Source organism: Taudactylus pleione, unplaced genomic scaffold, assembly GCF_031769625.1.
Source record: "Taudactylus pleione unplaced genomic scaffold, aTauple2 ptg000161l, whole genome shotgun sequence".
NCBI lineage: Eukaryota > Metazoa > Chordata > Amphibia > Anura > Myobatrachidae > Taudactylus > Taudactylus pleione.
In genome coordinates this window covers 2,843,858-2,865,108 of record NW_028284563.1, presented here as the reverse complement: position 1 = coordinate 2,865,108, position 21,251 = coordinate 2,843,858, and the positions used below count along the sequence as shown (strand labels likewise).

Here is a 21,251-nt window from a genome sequence, read left to right as displayed (position 1 = left end):
CTAGCTCAAAAAGTAAACACTGCCTGATCGGAGCTGAGCTACGATTGTGGCAGGGGTATGGGCCACATATTATGTATATGTGGGCCCACACTCTCGGGCCGCATAAAATATTTATTCAGGCCGCATGTTTGACATGCCTGCAGTAGATGCATACTGTAGATCCAAGATCAGATAAAATACAGTAACTATCAGCAACAGAGTACCATATGTTGAAGACCTAAGGAGTGATATGATGGCCTCTTTAGACTTAAGCACAGAAAAAAATCCAACACTAAGCAGATCTCCAATATATCTTCTGAACAAAATTTTAAGAACAGTGTCAAATCTGGCACCATGGATTAGAGCATACAGTCAAAAGCAGTACAAAGTAGAGATGTTAAACCATAGGCATGTGCAGAAGCTGGCACAGGGGGTGTCGCAATGGGCCATCCCCCTTGCTGGGTCAAGGGCTACTCTCCCCCTGGGACACACTCACTTGGGCAACCAGGGTGCTGGTAAGTAGTGTATGTCCTGGAGGGGGGGGAGGTGGTAACCAATGACCAAGCATGGAGAGGTCTCTTTGAGGCACCCCTGTGTCAGCTTCTGCACATGACTATATGTTCAACAAGAAAAAAGAAAAGCTAACCACCTGTATAACATTCATATAAAGTAAGTGCATTTAGAATATATCATGGAAAGAAACATCTTTTGGACAGGTAAGCCAAAAGATGGACAAAGTTGAAGAGGAAATTAAGTCAGTGTCTGGCAACCAAACCTGGATGCCCAGTGAACTGCCAGCAGGGAGAGAAGACATAAGGTGCAAAAAAAAACAAAGACAAGTGCTGTACAGGCAAGGTTGATCAGTACAATGCTTAGACTTGCAGAATACATCACAAACTTTCAGGACAACTGGGTCTAACTGACTAAGCCTCAGCAGTTGTCAAGTGTTGATGTAAAAGCTATACTGGAGTTCAGCTGATGGCACTGTGTCATAAGGGAATGGGTATGGATGGCAAGCAGATGGAATGCCGGCAGTCAGAAGACTGTCAGTGGCATCCATATCTTCAAAATCCTGACAGGGGCCGGTAAGTGTACTGACCCTCCCCCTGTTCCCCCCTAACCCTAACCCTCCCCAGTGGTGCCTAACCTTAACCTCTCCCCAGTGGTGCCTAACCCTAATTTCTGACAGGGGGTGCCTAACCCTAACTTCCCCTTCCCACACCTTAAAGATAACCCTCCTGGGGTGGTGCCTAACCCTAACCTCCCCCGGTGGTGGCTAACCCTAACTCCCTTCCCTGTAGCCTAACCCTAATAACCCCCTGGGATGGTGCCTAACCCAAACCCCTCCATCCCCACTAAGCCTAAGCCGCATTGGCGCATACTAACCTTCGGGATGCCGGCCGTCCGGATGCCGATGTCGGTATCTTCATCCTGTAGGGGATAGCAGCGTTGGCATCTTCATTCTGGCATCGGTATATCGATGTCCGGCATCATGACTACATCCCTTCTTAAGTTATCATTGTGTAGACTCCTCTTGTTTTTGAGTATGTTCTGTTTTATAACTCCTTCATGTTAATCCTCTAAGCAATGTTACGGTACTAAATGTTTTTGTGTACTTTTCAAACTGACGTTCACCCCGCAACAATTCCTGTGTGTTACTGCTTAACAAGAGAGGTATATTTTAGCAACACCAGTCACACGCCCATGTGGCTTTGGGTTTGAGGGGGTCTGAGAATGTAAGGAGAATAAGTTATGTGTAAAGTTATCACTTGGAAATGATGAATGTTAAAATATTTTTGGTAAATATCAGGAGTAAAATTATGTTAACCAAGGAATCAGAGTTTTGAGGCAATTGGCCATTTGGAGCTACTATATAATCACAGTGAATGACTTAACTTGTGTTTAGTCATTGTTGGTTTCTACTGAGCTACTGTAAGTATATATTTCTTCACAAGTGGAGCATTGATTGATCCTTGAGTGTAGTTAATAGACATAAGAAGGATATATTATTAACCTTTACACAGTTGTATTGTTTGTTATATTTTCCCTGCAAGTTAGAAGTACATTTATTATTCTTACAATGTTCCACATTTATCTTCAATGAGATGCCACTTAGTATGGCTCATCCACATGGATGGTTGTAGTGCCATTCATGGTGTGTTGCTCATCGCTGGTCTTAACAGAAGGTAAACCTAAGCTGGGTACACACTACACAATATTGTTAACAATTTGACCGATTCCAACGCATCGGAACAACAAATTGTTAATATTGTGCAGTGTGTATGCACTACATCGTGTAGTGCGTGCTCCCATGTTATCGTCAGCCACATCGTGTGATCTTTTGTGCATGCAGTAAAATCAGACGATGCATCTTATGATCCCATGCAGTGCTGTGTGTTGGCATATCGGGCGGTCTAGCACTGGATGGCCCAGTGTGTACGGACCGCTTGATATGTCGGACCATCGGCAGCCAGATCATGTGTCGTATCGCTGGGTACACACGTAGTTTAGTGTGTACCCAGCTTAACAAACAGCAGCCCACAAAATACTGGTTTATTGACTCATGGTCCTGACTTTAAATGTCAGACAGATCCGGCAGCTAGCATACTGTGACTGCACCCAAATTGCATAAACTGCTTCCACTAAAACAATGCTAACATTGTCACAAGGTATGTACATGTCTGTACCAGTTGCATATACACCCAGTTAGAAGAGGTTGCAACTGCCATCACCGTTATCGTGTATCTGCACAAGCCCTTGACCGCTAATGATACAGCTATATCAGACATAAATGTGTCTGGAGCCAGTCTTCATCTGCTCACAATTATGTAAAAAGTCTATTACTGTATTGAACCTACATTGGAACACATTTGACCTCACCGGCCTCACCACTCCAGGTGCAATCAGGTGTCAGTGCTGGAAACATGCAAATCTGTATTGTCATACTGTAGATGTGTGCGGATGCTTTTTTGCACAGTGCGATTTTACGTAGGTTACTTTCTGCAACCTGGTAAAGGTCTGCCTTGCATCCACCTCATAGTAAGTGGCAGTCTCCTTCAGAATATAAAGAAATATAACCAGATGAGACCTGACCCCTGGGAAGACTAAAATAAATATATATGCGCATTTACATGTTGAGCAATTCCAAATCATTTAAATAAAGAGAATGCAAAATAAATATAAATCTGTATGATAGTGTTGTTTTAATGTAGTGTATATATGTGATTATTTTGCATGACATTGGAATTAATATTTTAGGAAAAATGCAATTTAAAAAAGTATAATTTTTAATTTATTGTACAGTTTGCCTCCCATACAATTACACAATTTCCTTTACAATTCTAGAAAACACCACCCAAACTCTAAGGGGTAAATTTACTAACGGTCGATTTTAAGCAATCAAAAAAATATCGATCAAAATCAGTGTTGTGTTTTAGGGCCTAAATCACACATTTACTAACAGATGAATATTAATTTTCGAGTGTTAATGTGTGATTTAGCTCCTGAAACACTGCATCGATGTTGATCAATTTAGATCGATTTTTAATTAATTAACTATTACTATAGTACTATATACTATAGTTAAAATACACTACAGTACCTGTGTTAGACTTCATTGTTTCACTGGAAACTGTTTGTCCAATGAGATCATATTGCAGAAGACTTGAGGATTCTTCTGGTACTTCAACTGAATACAAAGGTCCCTTTTTCCAGGTATAAACAATTTCAGTTTTGGGGTATGCATCTGAACAATGAAGATAAAAATAAAAAAACAGTGTGACACTGGCAGTACATGTAATATACTACAGGAAAGTGTAGCCACTATATTAGGCATGTAACAATCAATAATTCATTTAAATATTTGAATTGATAATAATGGATAGTGTGTTTTAAAGAAACATATACTTAAAAAATATAAAATAAAAAATGTTTTACACCAGGTTTCTTGGAAACTTGTCCATTCCCTTGTGCTGGGTGAGCCATGGGACAATAAAATGCCTCTCTTCCAAAAAAAATCAAAGACTTTTCCCAATACTTTGTGCATACATTTTTAACACCTTGGTTTTGTTGAATCTCTCTATTCTGAAAATCTTTAGATAAAAGCAGTTATGCTGCCTCAGATAGGAGGATGAGGTCTCTGAATTGTTTACTAGATTCAAATTGGAGTATAGTAGAACAAAAGTGGATCAAGGGCACCATATAAAATACATCCTGGATTATTTAAGATGAAAAATAAAGACCAGGGTGTAAACTTACTAAAGAGAGAGATTTTAGAAGTGGCGATGTTGCCCATAGCAACTAGCTTCTACTTAACATTAAACTAGCAACTTCTAGAAGAGAATAGCTAGTGTCTGATTGGTTGCTATGGGCAACATCTTCACTTATAAAAACTCTCGCTTTAGCAAATTTTCCCCCAAGGATTGAATGAACCACACATCCAATAAAGATTGGAAAGGGTCTATAAAAAACTTTGTTTTAACGGGGGAATGGGGTGTACAAACACTTAAGGGAGGAGTTGGGCAGACTGAGGTAATTTATTTGTGGCGCAATGAAAAAACAAGATTTCTGAAATAAGAAAAATAGCTCAGAGCTTTCAGTCTTCATGTCTCATTCTATTAATTGGATGTACTTTCCCTTCTGCAGAGATGCACATTTCTATGCACATTGTAATACATACAGTAGCTTCCCACATGTACTAATGACAGTCCTAATGTCTCCTTACTCTTATAAATAATTAAGGCCAACAGTGAGGCTAAACCAGTTCCATTTTATAAATGGAAAAGTTTAATTTAATGGAGGGGGGGTTTAAAGAGGTACAGTAGCACATTGGACGTTCATGTGAAATTTACACATTTGTACAGTTTACATAATCAGAGAACTCCACTTATACATAAACTTCATGTGGCGCTCACCAAATATATTTGGTACAGAGCCGTCTGAACTATACCGAATTTAGTGGATCCCAGTAGATATCTGTACATACAATCTAACACACCTCCTCTCAAATTTTATATAATTTAAGACTATAATCAAAATAAAAATCAATTGTTTCTGCACTTTTTTTGTACTGCACCACAAAATTTATAATACAGAATTTTTGTTCTGCCTCTGTGTGAGGGCAACATTTTTGAAAAATTTAAATATTCACTACATTAAATGCATAGATAAATAAAAAAAATTGCAAGGACTTTCACTGTTGTCAATATTAACTTTTCCTGACTGAATTTTTCCCTAGATAAATCCTATTTTTGCAGTTTTAGTCAGCAAGCCACAACTTTGTTGGTGATGGATCATTAATCATAGAAATGTCCTGAAATTTTCCTGATTTATTCACCATCACATCAAGCATACAGGGAGATTTAGTGACATCACATTGTATCCAAAGAAACCAAAAGAGACTATTTTAATTTTACATACAGCTGCCAAACTTCAGTGGGCACGCGTGTCCATCCATAGGAAAATTCATTAACCTCATTGGGCATTCTGCTTTAATTGTCAATCTGGAACAAAAATAAAACCATTATCATTGCTATGATTAAAAGTATGACTAATACAGTCATGTTACTATTGTTACTTTAATGTTTTCAATTACCAGAGCAGATGTTAAATTATATTTCCATGTTATTTTGTGTTCATGAAAGATCTTTACTATATTCACAAAACTAATTGAATTAATAAAGCTGCAGGATGTTTAGTATGGACATATACTCTAGGGAAAAGGGATTGTAGTAGGGATGCCCAGAATTTACCCCCAAAACTGGTACATAGTAATTTCTAGTTCAGCCTAAGCACTTGCACTAATTATATTCTGTTATTTGAATAGGGACTCAGTGATGTCACTCTAGGCCCTCTCTTCTGAGTATGTGTGGTCAGGTGCCGAATAGCTCATACTCAGCAGTGGCCTAAACTGTGCTTTTCTGAGAGATACTGTAGTTAGAGGCCTCAGAGATATGAACCAACCTGGCATTGCCAGAACGCCTTACATCTGTAGCTTGTAGTGGTGGCACCCACTGTACTCCACCATCATTTTATGGACATCATTCCTAAGGTGGTACACAAAGGACCACAAGAAAGGTAATTTAGATCTTACTATTATAACTCAGATTAGTATATGCCATATAATAATATATATGATATATAAAGAAACCCTGCTATAAATTGTACATTGATATTAGATGGAAAAAAATTATTACATGAGTATATAAATGCACCGAGACATGAGTATATAAATGCACCCAGATGTACGCTATGTGCTTTTATACAGATCAAGGAACTTTGAGGTGACATACATGTTTTTTCTAATGTAGTAGTTTTGATAAAAATGTAGCATACAAAAAGAAGATTATACACATGCACTTATGACAAAAGTAATTGTACAATGTGTACAATTATCACTTCACTCCATAGCTGCTTTGGTGACTCTCAAATCTATATGTATGTTGTCTTTTTGGTGACACAGGAACACTAGTATAATGAGTAATATGACATTGATGGCAGGGTTTTTTCCTAAGTACAACCAGACAGGGACAGACAAGCTTACAAGGTGATCTGTTCTTTAGTAAAAAAACACTTAGTACATATAGTGAGGACAGCAGACCATCCAACATGACCTCTCATACCTGGTACAAACTGTCCTGCTCCTACTTAATTCACTTTTGATACCGAACAATTTACTATTTACAATTTACTATTCCAGTTACCTGTGCTTACATAAAGTGCAGTTCAATTTTATGAAATATTAATTGGGAATTGTGAGAGCAGGACACTGTGTAGCAAGTGAAAGGATCTGATACCGTAATGTAACAATAACATATCCAACAATTTTTCCCTCACTTCAAAGCTCTTCCTTTTTCCTTTCCGACACATGTATTTAACCACCTAATGATCAGATGATGTCTTTCCTTTCATGACCAGACTCGTTATTAGTTTTTGGAGATTATTTATTTTATCCACCATAATTCTACCCAAAACTACTTTTGCACAATTAGTGCAGAAATGTACTCCAAATTTTACTGGATATTTTTGGGCTATATAAGACCATATATTTTTTGTTTTACAACATTTTTTCCTCATTTAAGATGGCTTCAACTGCACATAGCTGGAAAGCAAATATACCTTCTATAAATAATATTGGTATAAGTAGAGTCTCGGTAATCATGAAACTGCTTGATCCCTGTCACAGCATCCTCAGCTGAATCACCCCCTGAAATCATTCTGCAGACCAACACTGAAGACCATGTCTAGCAGGGCTGTCATCAGGGGGAGCATGCTGGGGCTGGAGTCCCATTCCCAGACAGAAGGTGGCTCGCCCACAGTGGAACTGTGTGGATGCAATCAATTTTCCCTGCTGATTGTAAGCTCAGTATGCGAAGCTTTGCCAGGATCAAAAATTGTGGATTGATTATGCTGTCTTTCAAAGTCTGAATGTAAAGAGTGCTGAGCTGCTTGTGAGCCTGCCAAGCACTCTGCTAAGACCCCCAGGGTGGCTGCTGCAAGATGAGACAGTGAGTGAAATACTAATAATGCACACTGTTTAATGTCAAAGTTTAGCATGCAAACACAGAGGACTGACTAACTCCATATGTCATGTATGCAGCTGTTGGAAAAGTGATATAACAATTTGGAAGAGATGAGAGTGTGACAGTGTGTGTATAAAGCCAGCACCTCAACCCGAGAACCTGTTTAATTTATGAGTGTCCCAGTTTTATGGGATTTTGTGACAGTGTGTGGCCTTGACAAAGTTCAAACCTAGGCAAAACCTAATCCTGGTCAAGCTACACCACCATGCCAAATTTGGTGGAGCTAGGTGCAAAATTTTGGCTGTGCAAAAAGGACAAACAGACACACACACACACATACACACTTTTTTGCTGTTTATGTAGATGACTCATCAGCCTTAATAACATCACATGTTTGAGTCACTAGACTTAAGGGTCAGGCTGATTAGACTGCATGTACTAGATTTGTTTACTTAGCTCTATAAAAGGGTCTGCATGTGCCTGTCACTGTGTTATTGGAGTGTCACAGTGCTATACGGCTGTACAGTACTTAGCTGTTTATCTTTTGTCATATGTATCCTATTATCTTCAATGAAACCTACTCTTGTTTGGAAAAAAAATGTGAACTAACCTCCATGCTCACTTCTGCTATGCACCTACCAACTTGTAGGCATCTGCCAATAGTACCTGCATAAAAGCACCTGACCTGTGTTGCTGTGTTTCACATACACCTTGGCAGCTTCTAATATCCAGAACAGGGTACAGGATTGATTAGCCCATATATCATTTAGATCAGAGTTTTCCCATTAATAGCACTATTTGACCTCACCCAATGCTGCACCCTAGCGCTGTTCATTCAAATGACAATAAACAAAAGTCTTTATTGTCCTATCTGTCAAGGATTTCCTTCTTTCCCAATGGGTAAGTACAGCTCAATATTACTGTGTTAATTGGAAGTACTTAAGTGCATGGTAGTCTGTACATTTTTATATTTGGGACATCATTGTTTAGATATGTGTTAGTTGGTGCTGCCATAGTAAACACAAAGAGAGTGGTCAATGTGGAATGTGGGAATTAAAATAAAATTATTAATGCTTAAAATTAAATATTTTAAGTATCTTTACTACTCTAAGCTTAGAGTTTGAATAACAAGTTTGAATGGAATTGCAGCAGCACTTTAATTTTAGCGGTGATGATAACCAGCTATCACTATTATTAAGAAACACAAATACCCTTGTCTACATTATTAATTAATGAGAAGGTCCACAATATCCAAAGCGATTCCAGCTGACCTATTTTTGCTCTGTCGTATTACACTAATTATCAAGGTCAACTGAAGTTTATAATCATGTTAGGCTGTGACATTTACGGGTGGTTTAGCATGTACTACTTGAAAATGTCAAATAAAAAAAAAGACAAAAAAAAATTATTATTAAGTATTTGGAAGTGATTTTTAATTTATGGCTTAGAACAATTCCCTGTTCTCTCACCTCATAGTGTAGAGGATTGTTCCGTTCTGCATGATTCTGAAGAGTTTGTTGGGGGTTGTCATGTTATGAGAGATCGACCTTTTCCCATTTCTGAAAAAGGTGTCTGGAGTCCAGATCTTACTGACCATTAAGTTGTTTAATCTGAGTATTTCTGTGGGGCCATCAAATTTCAGCCGCTCATCAATCCATGTCTGCCGGAAAAAAACATCCATTGTGTATTCCTGTAGGAAAATTAAGACCATTAAAGGTTTCAGGCCAAACACCAGACCCAGTAATTTAATAGACATTTTAACTAGCATGTTAGCCACACTTCTGTCACTACTTAATGATTTTAATCCTATTACCATTAAGCAGTTACTTAAAAAAGCTACTATAGGGGGAGGGAGGAAAGGGCCTTTTTACTTAACGTCTCGTTAAACAAAAACTTAATCAAGCAGTACAAAATGGCATGAGTGTTCTGTGGTAAATTAGCTGAAAACCTGTAGAAAAATGATATGCAAATTCTTTGAGAATTATTTGGATAAAAAAATGACTAAGAAAATGGAATTAGGGAGCTAAATTACATTAATATTAATTAATATCAATATTATGCACAGGAGCACACTACTGATTTTGTGTCAGTTTAAAAGGTTAGGTGTGAAAAGGTTTCCCTTTTTTATGCACTGTGCAGTATTTTATTGCATTAATATATTACTCCACTTTAGAAATATGCCAGAAAAGTAACATACAGTATATCTAAATAAAATTCTGATGATGATCATGATTATGATGATGTAATAATATTAATAATAATAATAATAATAATTATAATAATAATGGTACAGAGCAGATACTTTGTATCATGTGGAATAATTGGTTGATATTTTTACAATTAGCGCAGAAATTGTGTCCTTGCTGCTTATAGTGTGGTCTATTTTAGCAATGCTCCAATTAAAGCATCATTTTGAAAACAGTGGTGTATAACATTCAGCAGATTATTACTGTGAATTTAGCATTTTATATATAATGCTTCAAAAACATAATTATTGCTGTTGTAGGAAGTAATAATGATAATAATAATAAAATAATATTATTACTAGTACTATAAGGGATACTGCACCCCTAAAAATAAATAAATATGGATATAATAAGTCACCAAAGAGATATGTGATCATTTAAATGCACAATGCTGTAGGATGTGTTTTTTATGATACTCAAGTTTCCTAATGGAACAGAAGTGATGACATCAGAACTCAATGGATTGCAAGCTATGATGTCAAAGTTAATTTTTTAAACATATATTATTTACGTGCATTTATGCATACATTTACATACCTTGTGTATAATAATAATAATAATAATAATAATAATAATAATAATAATAATCATCATCATCATCATCATCATATTCATGTTCTTCTTCCTAACTTTTTAGAGCATGTTCACACCCTGCTCCTGCCAGTGTCTCTCCTACCTTATCCATTTTCTTCAACCAGTGTCTCTCTTTAGGAATTGATTATATCAAAGTACAGGATTAAATAGTGACTACTTGTATTTTCTGTGAGTCACAGAAAAATAGCTGTCAAGCATGCCTAACGGATTTTCTGGGGGATGATTATTAAGATGTGTTAAAATCATTTTATATTGTATTATACAAGAAATGTGACTTTGAGTTCTCCTGGCAATGGACCACCAGAATAGTGACTCAAATTTGTATGTAACTGTATCTACATTACAAATATGACCATAGATATAAAATACAGTATATGAATTATATTAAACATTACACTAAAATAAAAATCTGAGCGAGTTATATTTCTCTTTAAGCATTCAAGTGGAGTTTGCAATGTTAAAATAGCATACAACTAATATTAAATATGTCATTATCCTTATACAGATACACAGAAGGAGAAATGCTATTGGCAATTGGTACTCACACCTCTTACTGCACTGTAAAGGTATAGCATAAAACTTGCACAGAGTGGTTGCATATTTTGGAACCAGTAAAGATTCCTACTAGAATTCTAAAACAAAAATGACTTCAACACTAGATGGTTTGTAAACATTCCATCCTACAGAACAAAATTAGATGTTCCGGCTTTAAATGCTTGTTGCTTGGTCTACAACCTGTGACAGCAGTATGGTTCTCCTTCAATTAAACTAGATCTAACTAACTTCATTGGATATAAGACATGAAGTAATTAAAATCTCAATGTATTGAAAAATGTATAGTTGCAGATGTAATACCTGTTTTATATTTTAGTCATAAATTCCATAATAAACTTAAAATTGTATCCAAGTAAATTTGGGGTCAATGTTGTAATATTAACACTTTGTACTTCTTTAAAAATAATGATATTTTATTCCCACAATGTATGTGATTATGAATAATCTTTGTATCTTACATTATCTTTATACAGTATGTTCCATTAATTCTGTGATTCTTAGGCATGTGTAGCCATCGATTGACTTGATAGATTATTGTGGAATGTTTTCCACTTTACAGCATTTTTTCCCAAATTTTCTTGAATCATGACGCCCTTGAGTATCAGTATTTTTTCACAATCCCCAAGACCAAAAAGTTTCTTATTGAGAAATTCAGCAAAAAATAAGTAAATTGTGCTTAACTGTCATCCTTTGGGTAAGTTATGTGGTGGTGCTCAGGGTTATGCTTGTGTTTGTCCATATATTTTATTACTGGCAGTAACCAGTACTGTTTTGCCTATTACATTGACCATAAATAAATTGATTTGTTCCTGGAACACCAACAGTGGTACCCGTGCAAGTGCCATTGTACCACAGCATCCAGAATGGGAACCACTGCCTTACAGCATATGATCACTCCTTGCTTGGTAAAGTTTCTTGAGTTCTGCAGCAATGGATAGCCTGCCCTGTTACTGTCATACTACTGCTTACAAGGACTTGCTAGATTATAATGACAATTGTTAGGTGCAGTATTAGTCCTTGTGTTTGCATCTGGATGTTTTTACATGTATTTTTTATCAGGTGTTCTAAAATACCTTTCAGCCTCTCTATTCAAAAACACAGTTTCAGGGACTAACTTTAGGACTAAAGTACCAAAATGTCTATGAACCGGTCTTCTCTGTCTCATTTGCATAAAGTGCCATCCACATTACCAAATAATGTTAAGCATAAATGAAACTAATGTGTTTGTGCCTTTTAAAATGTTACTATGTAAATATGTAACTTTCAAAATGTTAGGATGGCAGAAGACACAATTTTCTCTCTCCAAAGCTAAAACAAAGGTGTTTTAAAAATGGCGGAATACACATTGTACATTTAGAATAAGGCACTCAATACCATTTATTGCAAAAAATTAAGATTTTACTTACATTATTTGAAGTACATATGTATAAAACTCTCATTGAGGGCATATGTAATAAGCTCTGGAAAGGGATAAATTGGAGAGTAATAAACTGCCAACCAATCAGCTCCTAACATGACCGTTAGGATCTGAGTGGCTGGTAGTTTATCTCTTTCCACGGTATCACTTTCCAGAGCTTAGTACATCTGCCCCTTGTATGTACATGTTCACACAGCAAACTTTCTAAATCACAAGTGACATCATAAGAGATAGGGGGGTAGATGTACTGAGCCTTTGAGAGAGATAATGTGGACAGAGATAAAGTACTAACCAATCAGCTCCTAACTGTCACTTTACATGCTGTGTTTGACAAATGGCAGTTAGGAGATGATTGGTTGGTACTTTATCTCTCCCCAAGGATTAGTACATCTCCCCCAGGGTATTGAATATTTTTTTTAAAAACATGAAGGATATTTATGTCGACTTGTAACTGCAAGAAATGGTGTAACAACAATTAGATGGTAATGTTTTACTTCCTAGTACAATTTAGAAAATGTAAGCAAAAGATTGATAGATTGCTGTTGGTTACGATATATCTTTTGAATAGTGATCTGCACTCTAGTTTACAGTCACATTTTCCCAGTTTAGGCACGTATACAATAAAAGTCTATTTAATTCATAATTTATATTTTCATAAGATTACATTCCAATTTGGCTACCTATATGTTGAATTATTCTTACAATTAATACATAATGCAATGTTTATACATGTGCTGAAAAATAAATTAACGAAGGATAGCTTGTGTTCTATTAACTTGGTCTCATGATTTTTGTACTTTGCTCAATCGAAACATGAACTGATTATTTGGAAGTCAGCAGGTTGTATTAAGGTCAAGGATTATTCCTAGTGATATACTGTGATCCATTATATTTTCATCATAATGTTGGTAAAATGCCTGTATAAATGCGATTTTTCATACAGTATGTAATTTTGATGCTCTAAGGCACAGGTTCTCCAACTCGGTCTTCAGGACCCCAAACAGTTCTTGTTTTCCATGTCTCACAGAATCGCAAGTGAAATAATTAGCCTCACCTGTGGATCTCTCAAAATGTGTCAGTGAGTAATGATTACACCTGTGCACCTTTCATGTGACCTGCAAAACGTGAACTGTTTGGGGTCCTGAGGAATGAGATGGAGAACCACTACTCTAAGGGTTTGCAATTAGTATTAGTTAATTAACTTTAAAAGTGTTGCTACATTCAAAAAAAACTTTCATCTTTAAAAAACCCTGATTTTTGTATTTAACAGGTATCTATAGCATATAAAGCACATTTGTAGAAAGAGAACGCAAATACCTTCCGTAGCATATATGGACAAGACGATTATACTAAGTAATCTGTGGTAATCAGATAGCTTAAACACCACCAATATAATGCAACATAAAAACAACACTGACAGGAACCATAAATACTATAAATATAAATGTTAGACCTTATTTATCATAGGCAATTTATTATGTTGCTTACCATTTCAACATCTGAAACTGGACCAAAGCTTGTTACGTAGATGTCAGTTTTAACTTCAGTTACAGGACCTGACAGACATTTTTAAAATGATTATTAAAGATTTCAGGAAAGCAAAATATCTTACCTTATCATAAATGAAGTGAAAAACAAAATATAGAACTAAAGAAACGATATGTACGTAAAATGTGTAAATATAAGTTTATATCCTTCTGCTATTTATTATTATTATATATTAGGAAGCAAACTGTAATAGTAACTTCTACTCTCACATCAGTTACCTCCAAATCCAGGACGGAGCCTGTTGTCATAACCGTCCAGGAGTCTATCCAAGATACGTGTTATGTTTTCAGAGTATACATTGTCATGGACGGTATTATTTCCGAAGCCTTTGCATGTCCTGTAAACAGATAAAAGATTAGACTCCCTCCAGCCCTTTATGTATAAATCTTTTATTCTTTATTTATTTTGCTTAGGAAGGACTACAGGATGAAGATTTTGAAATACATATATATATAGTGTATAATATATTATATATACAGTAAGAGAACAAATTGTGTACTCACCATAAAGCAATGTAATATAACCACAGGATCATCCAAGCCATGCTTCAGTGCTGCTAGATTGTCCAGTGAAATCTGTTTACCCAGTCACCCGTGGTAAGATTCAGATGCCATAGGATTTTATATAAATATATATATATATATTTTTTCAATAATCCATATAAAATTCAATGCTGAACTACATAGTATAGATGGAGGTTTTCTCCACTTTTTTTGCTCTTTTATTTCCCTATCACGGTTAAGACTCAACTGACTTGCTCAGCTCAGGGAATTAGATGTTTGAAGGGACAGTACACGGTTGGAGAGCATTGACAATGATCGAATAAGGCATTATGGGAGATTAAAAGGAAGACATCCACAGCTAGTTTTGGCACAGAATTAGCAGGGACCCGTTAGGAAATCTGGACAAGCCACGGTATCTCGCTGATAAAGAAATGGCCATTGCTCTTGTCATGTATATTGAAGGAGATTTACATAATAATATTAGGATATTTGCATTGCGACATGTAAAAGAAAGAAAAAAACAATGTTTTCACTTCTGATCTTTTACAGCATTTAAGTGGAATGCCAAACCAGACAGTAAGTATTATTTAAGGTCTGCATGTTCCATTATGTTATTCAACATAAAGTAATGGATTTATTCGTATTCCCACTGCAATAATCCCTTAAACCATACTAACGGGAGTCATTAACCCAAAGCAAAGTGATATAAAATGATTAAAACTTGCATCAATTACATAATCCTGTCAATTATCATGTCTATGTGTCATGACGTGTAAGGCTTGACAAACGAGCGTTGGATTGTTAAGTATCATATAGTTAAGTAGCTGGGTTATTACATATAGCCCGCTGTTAAATTAGGAAAATGGTTGTTCTCATTTGACTCAATTAATGATGCAAACTGCAGAGACCTTTTGATCGGGTGAAGGCATATCAGCTGGAAAGTATATTGTGGAGAATAGAGAAAATAATAAACAGTTAATTGGCATCAAAGCAGCATCATTCATTGCATTATGATATGAAACAGATATTAGTGTTTCTTAGGAACTTAAGTAAATGTATCATATTATTTACATTGACAGCCTTTAAATTATAATTATGTGGTAAAGTCAAGAGCATTTCACTTGTTCAGTTAAGTTATATTTAAAAGACCTAAAAGTAATTCTGACCTAAGAATACAGACAAAACAAACATTTAGTCACGCTCAAAAAAGGATAATTACCATTGTAATAAATAGCAGTTTATGAGCAGTGATCAGATGAATCTACTGTTTTCAGGTTTTAGATGCAATCCTTTTTGTATTTATGCATTATTGTGGTCTGCAGTGGAGTTCTATGGGGCTGCAATGTGCCGGTATGCACCATGCTACGAAAAGTGCAACTTACAGGAGCTTGTGCCCAATAGGCAACGCCATCTATAAATGGCATTGCCTATAGAAGCCTATGGACTTCATACCACAGGACTTCAGACAACCTTTTCAGACTCCCCATGGCTTGCATATCTGCAGGCTGACAACCGCACATGTGCACTTCAGGTTCATAAATCCTGAAGTCTCCACAACAAAATTACAGTTCTTTTCAGAAGTGCTGTCCTTTGCATTTTTGTTCATGCATACACCTTTTATAAATGCCACTATGCATGTGATAAGTGTCAGGATTTATCACATGCTAAATGTGATGTTTGACACATCCTGTCCTGTGTAATTTCAAGCTAAGCTGACCAAAAAATACTGTGCTGTGTCTGAGTGAGCTGCACCCCAAAGAAGACATTTTTCATATTTAAAAAAAATCTCAAGTCTTTTAAAATTAGTTTTAGATAATGTTTCAAGGGAAAACTGTGTGTATTTGAGAGGCAGCATATATTACTGTACTTACTGGGTGTGGATTCCCTGCCAACTGTACCCCAAAATAAAAACAAAGTGGAAAAAATATTTGTTTTGTGGTTTAAAAAAAATCTCAAGTCTGTAAATTAAACTAAATGGTAAAGGTAACAGTCCCTCATTTTCCTATCGCATTGTATGTTCACTTGTTGTGGTTGCAGTTACAAGTTCAAGTACAGTACAGTAGTTTTTACTTCTGTCCCTGGTGTAAACTCAATCATGAATCAGTCTATAGTTTAAAAGAAGCCACCCATTACTGGGGCTGTCATAGTACTTCTTCAACTTTTACTTTTAAAGAAGGTCAGGGGGTAAGAAGCTGAAAAAGGGTACTCTAATTCTTAACACTGTTTAACAACCTTTAAGAAAACATCAACCTCTAACTTTGAGGGGAAAAAGTTTCTGCTGAAAAAAAAGTTGCCAACATGCCAAAAACCAAAACAAATGCAGTGTCAATGAAAGGTTCAGACTGTGCCCTTTATTTGGAAGTTGTGGTCCTGCTACTGCTCTTTCATGCACTAGAATGCCCATTGCGATAGCCTGGGCCAGGCATCATCTGTAACCTCACATGCACCACCTTCTCACCTGCTTTGAGTCTAGATGTGTGAACTCTAAAACAGGCAAATCAGTGCACAAAAAGAACACTAAGCAACCGGCATAGGAGGCTACTTCCAAAATCTGGAAAAGCTGATATTCATCCAAACTAACTAGAAAATAAATGAGGAATACCTTTCGCCACCAGTTACAGAGACTGTAGCGGTGGATTCCAATGGAGGTGACCTAATATAGTGAGGTGATAATGATATTATTAACAACAGAGATGAGGATGATGCCATTTTGAATTTTGAGGATGATTAACACTGTTAGCCTTAGGTCCATTGGTAACTTGGTTTATCCAAAACACCAAAATGTTATCTTTTGTGGGGGCCCAAACAGTCAAAGCACTTTAGCCACTAAGTGGCAGTACCAGTTGCTGAAGTGCTTGATTTGTTAAATTGTGCAAGTACTTTTTAATATACAACATAAGGGTAGATGGGAGGGCCCAAGGATAATTCCATTTTTCATCACTTACCATTATGAACTTTTGCCTATCTTGCTGTATTAGTTTAAAGAATACTATCATGTTACTTTATTTCCATTTAGCTGTACTGGACCAAGGCCTGTGATTTACTGGTTTGAGAAGTTAGATACTATTATCATCATTTCTACAAGGCTGTTACTCTGGCTTGAATCACCTCTACTGAGGCCTGTTATTTGCTATTTGGGGAAGTGTGTTGGTAATATATTATATTTTATAAAAAGCTTTTACTTTTAGGCTATTAGTTCTTGATTAATGTAAACATTTTATAGGGTTGTATATTATATTATATTGCCATCCAATCTGTCACTGTACTATATTCTTTTAAACTGCCATGTGTTTGGGAAGCTGCACGTCGCTTATCTTAGCCAGCCAGATTACTGCAGTTTTGGCCAATATGGGTGAAAACAATATTATGAGCTTTGATGTTGTCAGAAATGGCTGGAAATTATGTTTTTGATGTTAATAATACTGTAGGAAAATAGACCTAAATAATATGATTTTAGTTGTTTTGATACATTTTTAAAGAAATCAAGATTCAAAACCAAAACATGATTACTTAGAAGTTAGAACCAAAACACTAATGACTTACAGCTTGAGACATAAACAGGTATTTTGTTAGGCTCTATGGTTCGGATAGGGGAGGCTTGGAATTAAGGTGGGAAAAGAGTTGTTTAATCTTCTTGTACCTGCACATTGAAAATATATGGACATTGTAATTAATAGTACTTGTATCCTATGTCATATAAGCCAGAATGGACTTGTCCATTCTGGCTTATATGACATAGGATAGAAGTACTATTAATTAGGATATATAGTCAATATATATTCCATTTGCACACTTAAGTTAAAGGGTTGAAATAACTTTAAAATAACTCATCACATATTTCCTTGTTTCATTTTGCAGATAATAGGTATACATTCACTAAGTGTGCCCATGCCTACATCACATTTCAGTCCTAAATATACATGTATAAAGGCATATTTTTTTAATTTATATTTTCATAACGATCTGCATTACATTGCAAGCATAATGACATTGCTACAATAATGTAGTCAAAACATGAGAAAAACAGTTGAACAATATTTTAGATGAGCAAAGACCCAACGAGGACCGAAATAATCATCCCATAGGTGAAAACAGCAATAAAGTAAAAAGTAGTGTAACATACTGTGGCCCCCATTTACTAACGAGTTTTATCACCAAAACGAGTGATAAATTTCACTGTGTATGATAAATGGTGCTCCTGCCAATCAGCTCCCAACTGTCATTTTTCTAGCAGTTGACAGTTGGGAGCTGATTAGCTGGAGCACCATCTATCATACACAGTGAAATTTATCACTCGTTTTGGGGATAAACCTCGTTAGTAAATGAGGCCCTGTATACACAATTTAACATACTTTAGGAGACTGTGAAAGTTAACCAGCATGTCATATCACAAACACATTCGGACCCCTTATATTTACGAACAAAGAAGAGCTGTGTGGGGGGAGAATAAAGTAAAAAATTAAAGCAAAACCCACCAGGATTTCATAATAATCAATGGTCAAATAGGTCTGGAGGGTCATTAGACATTATCCAAAGCCCATACCATGTAGTATGTGTAAGATAGTCATGTATTCTCAGGTAAAATGTAGGTAGGAGTATATCCATGTGCTCTCCAAGGTTTCAAAATATTTGGAAGTCATTTTTCCAGTGTGGCTTCTCCTGGAACAGAGGGCCTGATTCAGACCCGCTCGTGAGCGCTGAGCGGTCGCACGCGGGTCGATGTTGTCCAAGTACACATGCGCACGACGGACCCGGGTCCGTCATGCGCGAGACTCGAATAATGATGGCCAAGCCGTCATTATGGGTCTCGCACCAAAGAGGGCGTGCTGTCGATGGTGATTGACAGCACGTCCCCTTTGGTGGGCCTGCTGGGGGCGTGGCTGCCCAGACGGAGGCGTTCCCATGGGAACACCTACCGTCTGGGGCCAGCCCCACTGACATCACTAGTGATGTCAGTGGGAGTGCTTTTGGCTCTGATAGAGCCAAAAGCACTCCAGGGCTTCTGGCAGCGAGACCCTACCACAGGGTCTCGTCGCAAGCCCGATAGTCGCGATGGTCTTGACCATCATGACCATCATTTTGGCCGCTCGATATAGCTGTGGGTGGTCACCAACAGCTATGCGAGCGGCCAGGAGGCCGCTCCAAAAAGGAGCAGGGACAGCCCTGATTCAGAGCGAGCGGTCTATCAGAGCGTCCGGCTCTGAATCAGGGCCAGAGTTAGAGTAGATGAAGAAGAACTGCTATGCAGTACAGTTACCTGTGCCACAGTACTAAAAATAGGAATTTAATCCTCTGGTGACCAGCTGCCCCACTGGGAGAATGCCAAATATAGTACAACCAAGTGTAAGGGGTAGCTAGCTAACCATAGTAATGAAAGTATACTCCCTAACCTGTAGCCAAAAGCAGTATGAAAGAATACAGCCCTAGACATAATGATATAAAGGAATTAGACATACCCACTAAAAAGTGTCTATGTGGACAAAAAATAGGCCTTATGGAACAGGTTAAGGAGCATCTCCTGATATTGTCTGGAGCAGAGGACTTTGTGTGAGTCATTAAGAACACAAACCAGTTTTGGGAAAGAGTACAATCACTGGCTTGATCCTACTACAAGCCTGTGAGTGGTCAATGACTGTTCACAAGCTACTATAATGAATAGAAGTAACTCACTGTGGAACAAAATTAGAGCAAAGCCATAGGTCTAACAAACGAGAACCATTTTTTGGGAGCACTAACATAATGTTAATAATGGAAAATTTAAAGTCAAGCAGCTAGGATAAATTAAAGTATCTCCAGCTTATGCAGAAAAACTAACTTCAGTCAGCAATCTGCAGCCTAGGCATGAGTATTTGAGGGGTGCAAAGCACAGAGGTAAATTGGTCAGGACAAGGTTTATTGTCAGCAGCCAGCAGTAGGGGGAATAGAGGGATAAATCCACACAGGTACTTTATCCCTCCTCACTGCCCCTGTGCGTCTTCTCTGGTAACCCTCCTCCCTCACATGACATGTTGCTTCTTGCACCAAAGATATACCACACCCAGTGGCGGGCTGGGCCGGGGGGCAGGGTGCCATGTGCAGTGGCGGGCTGGGCCGGGGGGCAGGGTGCCATGTGCCCCCCGGGCCGCAGCGTCATGCGGGCCGCGGGCCGGTGCAGTCTGTGTCACTGTGACACAGACTGCACCGCGTGTGTAGCGCTACACAGCACATACACACAGCCGCCGGAGCCGGCAACTGTGTGTTTGCTGTAATCAGCAGCCGCTGAGAGTCTGTCAGACTCTCAGCGGCTGCCGCTGCTCCCACTGCGGGAGCCATCTTCCGGCTCCCACAGTGGGTAATGGGAGAGTAGTCGTCATGACGACGTCTCTCCCATAATGCAAAGCGGCCAGAGGAGCCGGTGGAAGCGTCGGGACCAGGAGCGGGGTTTCAGGTAAGTGGTTTTTTTTTTTTTTTTATTAAGTCTCTCTCTACTATGGGGGCACTACCAAGGGGGGGGGATTACTATTGGGGCACTACCAAGGGGGGGGGGATTACTATGGGGGCACTACCAAGGGGGGAGTTACTATGGGGGCACTACCAAGGGGGGGATTACTATGGGGGCACTACCAAGGGGGGGATTACTATGGGGGCACTACCAAGGGGGGGATTACTATGGGGGCACTACCAAGGGGGGGATTACTATGGGGGCACTACCAGGGGGGGATTACTATGGGGGCACTACCAGGGGGGGATTTCTATGGTGGCACTACCAGGGGGGGATTACTACTGGGGGCACTACCAGGGGGGTGGATTACTATGGGGGCACTACAAGGGGGGGACTACTACTTCTGGGGGCACTACAAGGGGGGGACTACTACTACTGGGGGAACTACAAGGGGGGACTACTACTGGG

The 21,251-nt window shown here is 37.9% G+C and overlaps 1 protein-coding gene across 1 annotated transcript in view; it reads right to left on the bottom strand.

Annotated features, from left to right (window-relative positions):
- GABRA6 (gamma-aminobutyric acid type A receptor subunit alpha6) overlaps nucleotides 1–14,403 on the bottom strand; it is a 55,729-nt gene extending 41,326 nt beyond the window's left edge. The window contains exons 1-6 of the mRNA XM_088475063.1: nucleotides 14,363–14,403; nucleotides 14,078–14,196; nucleotides 13,800–13,867; nucleotides 8,969–9,189; nucleotides 5,398–5,480; nucleotides 3,581–3,724 (exon numbers count right to left, since the gene is read on the bottom strand). Of these exons, the coding sequence (XP_088331189.1) occupies nucleotides 3,581–3,724; nucleotides 5,398–5,480; nucleotides 8,969–9,189; nucleotides 13,800–13,867; nucleotides 14,078–14,196; nucleotides 14,363–14,403 (676 nt within the window). The remainder of the gene's footprint in view (nucleotides 1–3,580; nucleotides 3,725–5,397; nucleotides 5,481–8,968; nucleotides 9,190–13,799; nucleotides 13,868–14,077; nucleotides 14,197–14,362) is intronic.
- Nucleotides 14,404–21,251: the final 6,848 nt, after the last annotated feature.